At 54.3% G+C, this 9,083-nt stretch overlaps 1 protein-coding gene across 1 annotated transcript; it reads right to left on the bottom strand.

The window, feature by feature from the left end:
• Positions 1 to 331: 331 nt before the first annotated feature.
• Positions 332 to 3,290, bottom strand: NKX3-2 (NK3 homeobox 2). The gene is made up of 2 exons (XM_024741865.1): positions 2,831 to 3,290; positions 332 to 855 (listed from the first exon to the last, which is right to left on the bottom strand). The coding sequence occupies exons 1-2, from the start codon at positions 3,288 to 3,290 to the stop codon at positions 332 to 334; spliced, it is 984 nt and encodes a 327-aa protein (XP_024597633.1).
• Between the last annotated feature and the right edge of the window lie 5,793 nt (positions 3,291 to 9,083).

Raw genomic sequence — 9,083 nt, 5'->3', positions numbered from 1 at the left:
ACGCCATCCCCAGGCAGACACAATCCAAACCCAACATTATGGTGGTAATAAATAATGTCCAAGGGCTTCTAAGCAAGTGGGGCGGGGGGTAGGAACAGGGTCCCTAAGCCATAGGACGCCTCTGTTCAAACTAGAAAAAGGCGCCCCCCCTCTGGGTAGACCCAGTCCCGCTGCCAGGGCGCACGTCCTGGAGAGCAGAGCCAGGGCTGGATTTCATCCTCCACCTGCCCCCTCCGCGGGGCTCTCCAGTACAGGGCACAACTTGTACAGCCATCAGCGCCCGTCTGGAGCTGGGGCGCGGGGATCATTCGCTGCCTCATCCCAGGCCGGCTCACTGGGTGCCCGCGGCGGCCGCACACGTGGAGAGTGCCCAGCCGGGGAGGCAGTAATAAGGGTAATAGTAGGAGGGCTGCAGTGGCAGCAGCGAGGGAGGCCGCAGCACCTCTCCAGGCAGGTACTGTCTCTGGTCGTCGCGCACCAGCACCTTCACTGCCACCTTCTTGGCGGCGGGAGCCGAGGCCAGTAGGTCGGCGGCCATCTGTCGGCGCTTGGTCTTGTAGCGACGGTTCTGGAACCAGATCTTCACCTGCGTCTCGGTAAGCTTCAGCGACGCGGCCAGGTCTGCGCGCTCGGGCCCGGACAGGTAGCGCTGGTGGTTGAAGCGGCGCTCCAGCTCGAAGACCTGTGCGTGGGAGAAGGCGGCGCGCGAGCGCTTCTTGCGCGGCTTGGGCGCCACGGGCTCCTCCTCCTCCTCTGCGCCGCCCGCGGGCCCGCCGCCGCTGCCGCTGCACAACGTGGGCACGCGTGCGCCTCCTGTGCCAACGCCGTCGTCCTCGACCCTCGGGCTGCGGTCGCCTGTGGACACAGTGAGAACAGAAACGAGGCACTGTCAGTGCCGCAGAGGAGTGAGGTCCGGCCTCAACCGCTGTGGTCGGGGTGGGGGGCGGAAATACCCTTTCATGCCGCCGGAGTGGTGGGGAGGGCCTGGAAGCCGCGGGTCCGGGAGGCAAGTCTTAGAACCCTGTCCCACTCGCTTCCTGCAGCTAAGCTTGTTGTGAGCCGGCAACGAACTCAGCCGCTGTATCAACGCTGTGCAGCCAAGATCCAGCTCCTTGCCCTCTCTGGGCTCCAGGCTCCTCGCAGCGATGTGGGCATTGGGCCTGAGCATCCTCGCACGCCTTCTCCGCCCTCAGCCCTCAGCCCTCAGCCCTGGGGTTCTAGATGGCGTTTCGGATACCCTCCCTGGGTTCACCCGCCTCCCCACACTCACACTCACACACGCATCGTCACAGCACACACGTGTTGGCTGCGCGTAAAGAGAAAGTGGGGAGATGGATCCTGGAGACAGAAGTATTCGGAGTCTTACGCCCCCATCCACCCGGAATTGTGGGAGGGCTATGGCAATAGGCTGAGTCAAGGCCACGGGTAGGCTTCTACCTCTCTCTTACAAAGGCAATGAAAGGAGGGCTGGCGTTGAGGGTAGAGGGGTGTCCCTGCTTCGAATCCTTGGACCCTAATCTGACGACAGCTCCTCTGCCTCTTCCCCGCTCTCCCCGCAGAACCCTAGCAGGGAGGTCCAGCACTCTGGCCCACAGCAGATAATATTTTCTTGGGGCCAGCGTGAGGCCTACAGCACCGTCCAGCCGACGGGGCAGGCACGGGGGTCTTTCTGACCAAATGACGTGCCAGCTCGTGGTTGAGGAGGTTCCTCCCCCTGCTGAGTCTGGGATGACCTAAATCAATCCCCTCTGCCTTCAGCTGGCTGCAGGGTTTGCCTCCAGCTCTTGGGTCCTCAGCCTGGCACAGGTCTTCTGGGCCTGGGGTCTGGGAAAGCTAAAGAAACCCTCCTCCCGAAGCTCGGGCTCGGTTGGCCTTCGGCCCACTTGAAATTATCCCTCGTTACCTAGAGTCTGTCATACAGAGTGAAGTAAGTCAGAAAGAGAAAGACAAATACCGTATGCTAACACATATATATGGAATTTAAGAAAAGAAATGTCATGAAGAACCTAGGAGTAAGACACAGACCTACTAGAGAACGGACTTGAGGATATGGGGAGGGGGAAGGGTAAGCTGTGACAAAGCGAGAGAGAGGCATGGACATATATACACTAACAAACGTAAGGTAGATAGCTAGTGGGAAGCAGCCGCATAGCACAGGGAGATCAGACCGGTGCTTTGTGACCACCTACAGGGGTGGGATAGGGAGGGTGGGAGGGAGGGAGACGCAAGAGGGAAGAGATATGGGGACATATGTATATGTACAACTGATTCACTTTGTTATAAGGCAGAAACTAACACACCATTGTAAAGCAATTATACCCCAATAAAGATGTAAAAAGGGAAAAAAAAGAAATTGTCCCTCGTTACCTATCTTTGAGCTGCGGGGCAGGCTCTGAGACCTCGAGCTGGGAGCATCTCTGATCTCTGGGCTAGGGCCCGGATACTGGCTACCCGAGGTTTCTGGGACCCTCGCTCTTCCCTTTCCTCGATTTTGGGGATTTGGAGACAGACTCAGCCGAAGGCACTGGCAATGGACTCAAAGCCAGGGTGCAGTGGTTCTCTCCCAGTCTGGTCTAAAGTACACTGCCCCACGACGTCGTCTGAGGCTTTACCCCAGGACGCAGCGTTCTGAGGAGTTTCTCGGTCCTCTCTCGGGCTCAGTTGCCAGAGGCTTAGAGCAGCCCGCGCCGATGCGCAGAGCTTACGGTCTTGGCTAACCCGGGGGGCCCAGGGAACAAGGTGCTAACAGCAGGCCCACCCCACTCGGCGTGGTTGCTCTCCTTGCCCAACCCCTCAGCCCGGCACCCTTCCCCGCGAAGCCTTAGCCGACCTGAGAAGCTGGCCGACATCTCACTGTCGCTCCGGCCCGCGGCTTCCTCCTCCAGGTCCTTGGCTGCGGGAAGCTCACAGACCGGCTGGCCGAGGCCCAGGGTCGCCCCTGTACGGCAGGCCCCGCTGGCCCCCGGCGGGTCCGCGCAGCGCCGTCCGCCCTCGTTCTCCTCGCTCAGCGCCGAGTCCGAATCCCAGCCTCCCGGGCTCTCCGTGGTCCGCCCCGCAGCCGTTCTGGTCCCAGGAGGCGACGCCAGTAGAGAGTCCTCGGCGCCCCCCAGCGCGCCCGCGTCTGTCTCCCCAAAGAGCCGCCAGCAACAGACAGCGGGCGCCGCTGCCACCGCTGTACCGCCGGGTACGGGGCGCCCCTCCGTCGCGGGCAGCCCGCCGCGCTCCTCTTTCTTGTTGAGGATCGCCTGGATGGAGAAGGGCGTCAAGGTGTTGGCGCCGCGCACAGCCATCTGCGCCGCGGGCCGGAGCGGCCGGCCGGGCGGGCGGCTGGGGCGCGGGGCAGCTCCGAGCTGAATGGAGCGCGCGGGCCGCCGCAGCGCGAGTGAGCCCCGCGAGCGAGGCCCCTGCAGCCCACTCCTGGGCTGCCCAGCAGCCTCCGCCCCCCTCTGGCCCCGGATCAGCGCCGACCCTCACTCCCACTTCCGAGGCCCACCCCGCCCAGAGACCCCCTCCCCCCCAATCCAGCGCCAGAAGTTCTCCTTTCGCAGCTCAGCTGGATTATCTCATCGCCTCGCGCCCTTAGGGGCGGGCCGGGGGCTGGCCCTCGGAGGACGTGGGGGGAGGATCAGTGAGGCCCCTCTGCGGCTGCAGTCCCCTCCTGAGCGCCTCCGGGGTGCACGGCCCGAGTCACTTTTTCTTTGCGCCTCTGTCTCTTCCCCGCCTGCAGGATTTCGCTTCTGGATCGTCGTCTCCTTTCCCTGCTGGGCCGGCTCTTCCGGAGCCCACCCCCAGCGGCGGCGGCGACGACTGCCGCTGGATTCCGAGAGGCTCGGGGCACCCTTTTACCCCTTGTCTTGGTTTTATCTGTTTCTTCTCTCTTTCCTTCCTCAGAGTTCCACCGTAGCCCACCCCCCACACACACACCCCCGCCCGGGTGTCATTCCTCACTGCTGAGGGACAGCCTCAGGCCACGCCCCTTCACTGGGCTGTCCCGGGAGCTCCCGGCCGCCCATTGGTTGGCTCTTGCTGGACGACGTCGACTTGAACAGACAAAACGGGGCACGCTGCGCGGAGAAAGTCAGGGTCTGACTTAACCCCTTTCCTCCCAAGCCTGGTCCTCGAAGCATCCTCCAGCAACAGACAGGCTCACCCACCTAGACACGCTGAAAAACCACGATTCTTACCTCTACAGATGTAGCCACCTATTCTAGCACTTTTATGGAACACGATATTTAGTTGACTCAGATCTGGGAGGGAAACCCAAAGTTAACGCAGTTCCATAAAACGCGCGTAGTTTCTGTTCTCTAGGGAGGTTTATAGATTCGAAGAATGAAATGCTTCTTCTCCCCTTATACTTTCGCGGATTCCTCACTGGAATATTAATTATTTTCTCTGAAATAATAAGTGAATTAAAATCACTGTAGAAATAGTTTTCTTTCCTCACCGGATTTTATTTGTTTCAATTTCTATAGAAGAATTAAAAAGAAAAAGATGGTAGAGATAGAGCTAAAGTCAGGAGAGAAATTAGAGGGCATCTTTGGGAGAGTTTCTGGAAATTGCGCGGTCGTTTCCCTGGGCTGTCAAAATTGAATGCACTTGGAGTTTGCTAAATTTTACACGAGGAAGAAAATTGAAACTTTGTTCTTTAAATATTCTGTTACTTGTGAGTTGAAAAAAATATGTTTTTGTTTAAAAGAATATCTGGGAACTACCATAGTAAAGATTCTGAACTGATGACATTAATTCGCTTTAAAAAAAAATGAGTAGTGCATTATTTTATGTAGTAGAAGAAGCCAGGCTAAGAAACACAAATACTGTGGATATCTCAAAACATTTGTTGCCTATTTATATTATTTATTTTTAAATGAAGAAGTTGCTTAAGGAACATACATCACTGTCTTCCGTAAATTTTACCAGAGATTTAAATTAAAACCAAATACACAATTTGAACCATTAAATACGTTTAAAGAGCTGTGATTTTAATTTAGTAAATTGCTGAGATTGGTGTTTTTGGTGCCACTAAAACAAATAATATTCGCCCTTGTAGCTTTCTTTTTGGTAGTTGTTTTTCTACACCTCAGGTTGAAATACATTAGTAGTTTTCAGGGTCAGTGGGTGGGGGGGTGGCTTCGCAGCATCTATACTTTCCAGCATTTCAGCCACGTGATGCTCTTTTGCATCCCAAATACACTACAGTGCACATCCTGTAGTGTATTTGGTGGGGGGGAGCCTCATCCTTGAAGAGGTCATTGCCCATTTATAGCTCTTTACTACTACTTCAGTTTTGAGGGAAAGGTGTTTAAATTTGGTGTCAGTAGGTGGCAAGTGTAAGGAACGGGATGCTCTTCAGGCCCAGAGGGGGAACAGAACAGATGCTTAAGAGGTTTCAAAAGAAATCTGTCCTTTCCTTCCTCCCGCGGACCTTCATTTATTAAGTTACACCCCTCTCCCACCACCCTAGACAATTTGTAGCTACTCTCTGGGGGCGAGTTGAGGAGCAGATTGACTGACACAGGTTACCCAGAAGAAGAGAAACGGGCAGGTGTGAGCTGCCTGTCGCAAACAGCCATCCCTTTGTGGGGTTAGGACTTGATGTGGACAAATATAGAATGAGTCCGGACACACAGGCAGGCAGAGATGTTTGCGGGTTGAGTGACTGAGCATTAGAGTGAATTTGGGGGCTATACAAAGACTTACTTGAATATATAACCACCACTTAGTTGCCCCTCCCCGCCAATTTTTTTAAAGAACCCCAAATCAAAGTAGAATATACCCCTTGCCACAGGCTTGGATAGAGGTTTTCAAAGCTTAGAAAGATGCAATTCGGTGACTTTGAATTGTCCGGTTTTTGGTGTGTGCCCGGGGTATAAGAAAGTGGCCGCATTCCGAGTCTTCAGGAGGCTCACAGAGAGGGAGGCTCGTGTCATCTCGGGCAACTGCGGCGGTTAGTCAACCTTTAGGTCTGGGGAATGGCTGCAGGCAGGGCCGGGAGTTGGGTGTTGGCGGAGAGTAAACACACGGGTCTGGAACTACCACTAGAAGCTGTTGGTGGGGTTGGGTGGGAATGAAAAGGCTTTGGGGGCCGGTGAGAGGAGGTGGACGGATGCACAGAGGCTTCCCCGGGTACGTGCAGAGTCAAGGCCGGCGAGTGGGGGTGTGTGGCGAGGGCTCAGCAGGTCAGCGCATGTCGCAGGGCTGGATATCGCGGCGATAGGGGCGTGCCGGGGCCCCGCTTCCAGTTCATAAAGGGCGATTTGCTCCGCGCTTGACCGGGAGCTCCGGGGACCTACGGCTGCCTGACGGCGCCTGAGGTTCGGTGGGCGCCGCGCTCCGGCCTGGGCCGGCCCCGGGAATCTGCGGAGCTCCGGACCCCCCTCGGCCGGCCAGTCTTCGAGGGGGCGCCAGGCTTGCTCTGCGCCGGTGCCTTCCTCCCCGGCCCCTCGCTCAGCTCTGTCCTAATCTTCCCCTTCTCCTTTCCGACTTCCACCCTCGACCTCCCCTTCCTCCTCGGCAGTTTGGTTCCTGCGCGCCCCCTACATGCCGTACCCTCCAGCCCCGGGAGCAGCCTCGAGCCGAAGCGCTGCCGGATGGTGGGGCTTCCGCGGGCCGCGGCGCAGCGCAGGATGAGGGTGGGAGAGCCGAGGGCCCCGGGAGGAGGCAAACCCCATTACTCAGGCGCACGCCGCAAGCTGCTACGCACGCTTCCGGGACCCATGTCCGCGGGGATTTTCCTGTGGGGCCACCGCGCGCAGCGTCCCTGCCGCCCTCCACCTGCGCCCGGGGCAGGATGGAGGGAGATCCGGAGAGGAGACCATCTCCTGTGCCCACGAGCGGCCCGAGGGCGAGCGCCAGAGGCTGTTTTGCAGTGGGAGGCCAAGCGCGTCTCTCAGACGCCAACGGCGGTGACCGAAGTCACCTGCCGTCTCTTGGCCACGGTTTCCAGTCCCTTAAAACGAGGGTTTTTACCCGGTGCTCTCCGATGCCGTTGCTAAATTGCGCGAGTTGACGGGCAGGTAGAGGATGCCGGTGCTGGCTCTCCTGGTAGGAGCCAGATCCAGGCAGGCCGCGCTCGGCACTTACCCTCTGTCCCTATCCACAGGCTCCCGAGGGCACTCCAAGCATCCGAAGAATCCCAAGCATCAAGCAACACGCCACTTTCCCGCCAGCAGACACTGGCTCCTGGGTTCCTAGGTCATCCATTTTCAGACCCCACCAGGATTTTTCTCGTACGTGGTCCAGGTATATCAGACCATTACTATAGGCCGAGGTAGTTTTATATTTAAACAAATGTTGCTCACCAACAATGTGCCGGGACCGTAACTTATTGTTTTCTTTAGTCTACATAACCCTGAGGGTGGAGTGAATAGAAGACATTATTATCCCTATTTTACAGATGAGGAAACTGAGACTCATGGAGTTTAAATGATTTCACCATCAGTAAGCAGGTAAATCAGGATTCAAATCTGACTTTGTGTAATGCCAACCCAGCTGGGTTTTCTACTCTAACCGCTTTTTCTCATAAACCTTCATGTTTATTCTCATTAAATGTTTCCCATTGTCTTCCTTACTTATTTCTATGCTACGCATTCATCAGAAAAGGAACTTCGAACTTAAGGAAATCAAAGAAAGAATTAGGCAGGAAAATCTAACGATTTTTTCAGTTTCGTACTTTTGAAAATAAAGAACGCTAAGGCCTGTGGATCTGAACCTAAACCTTGTTTATGTAGAAGGAAAGAAATACGCCATTGTTATTCTAATTAATAAACTAAACCATGTGTAGAGGGAGACAGCAGGTGATGGAAGTTCCGTTGAGTTCAGAAATATGGGGACCTGAGTTTTGCTCGAGGCTCCTGAGATGCTGCGATACGTCCTCACAGAAGACATTGTTCCTTTGGAGTTAGTTTTCTTACCTGTAAAAAGCCAGATTTGGAAATCACCTCTCAGGCTTAAAAAGAAAAGTACCCTTTTCGCCTGGGTACAGTGGAGGACGAGCACCACCTAGCGGGCACCTCTGAGGGATGTGAGGATACCAAGGTAGAGAAGTAGTGTGATAAGTAAGTAGAGTCAAAAAGAGAATGTTGGTTTCGTAAAACGGAATGTTTTTGCTCCTAGTTTTATGTTTCCACAGTCTCATGTTGTCAGGGATATAATAACCGAGGTGTTCCATTAAAGAGACTCAGCCAGACACAGTCCGGATCCCCACTGAAGACTCACCTCCCTCAAGGGGAGGAGGAAACGATGGGGGCGGTTGCAGTGGGAGCTCAGAGATCTCCTGGTCTAACATCTCCTTGATTCCTCTCTGCTAGCTCCGCTGACTGCCTCTCGTGCAAACTGGACCCGGGCGCCCGCTGGATGGCGATATAAGGTACATGCAGTCTGTGAGATTTACTGGAGCCATAGGCAAGTTTTTCATTTTTTTCAGAAGCTAACTTTTTCATGAGACTAATTGGGGTATTTCACCCTAAACATCAATAAGTTCTGGCATTGCAAACAAGTCTGTCTTGTCGCTCAGATTTTGTTTCTTCATTTGGGTTGTCAGTTAAGACAGTGGGCAGATGATGATGCTATTTGAGGGGGCAGTTAAGGAGAAGAAGGAGATCTGAGTGGATAAAGGGGAAGATGCTATGTGCTGTTACTTGTACTGAGTTCGAGATGCTTGTAAAATAACAAGCAAGTCTTCTGAATTTACTGTATTTCTGTCTCTAAGTAACTATCCTGAGGGCCTTTGTGGTGTTATGCAGGTTCCCTTGTAAATTTTCCAGCCAATTTCCCTTTCTGTAGTCTCTTCCTATCATTTATTTAAAAATGTTCAACAAATATTTGAGTGCTTACTGTGTCTCAGCTACTGTTCTAGGCTCTGGGGCTCATGGCCCTGTAAGACACTACTCTCAATAGGCTAATATTCAAGTGGAGAAATATCATCAAGAAGCAAATGCCTGCATAAAGCAATGGAGGAAACATCAGATGGTGTAAGTGCTCTGAAGAAAATTAGAGCGATCTGATAGAGGGTGATTTGGGGCTATTTAAAAAAAAAAAAGAAAAATTTTTAAATTTATGTTTTTATTTTAGTATAGTTATATTCG

This window comes from Neophocaena asiaeorientalis, unplaced genomic scaffold, assembly GCF_003031525.2.
Source record: "Neophocaena asiaeorientalis asiaeorientalis breed wild unplaced genomic scaffold, Neophocaena_asiaeorientalis_V1.1 scaffold218, whole genome shotgun sequence".
In the NCBI taxonomy this organism is placed as follows: domain Eukaryota; kingdom Metazoa; phylum Chordata; class Mammalia; order Artiodactyla; family Phocoenidae; genus Neophocaena; species Neophocaena asiaeorientalis.
The sequence above is the reverse complement of the archived record's forward strand: the minus strand, read 5'-3'. Positions and strand labels throughout refer to the sequence as shown.

What these genes read in the sequence shown, in the direction of transcription:
- NKX3-2 (XM_024741865.1), bottom strand. Translation starts at nt 3,290, where the DNA reads ATGGCTGTGCGCGGCGCCAACACCTTGACGCCCTTCTCCATCCAGGCG. An exon ending in GATGTCGGCCAGCTTCTCAG is followed by an intron (nt 856 to 2,830) that starts GTCGGCTAAGGC and finishes CTGTGTCCACAG; the next exon opens with GCGACCGCAGCCCGAGGGTC.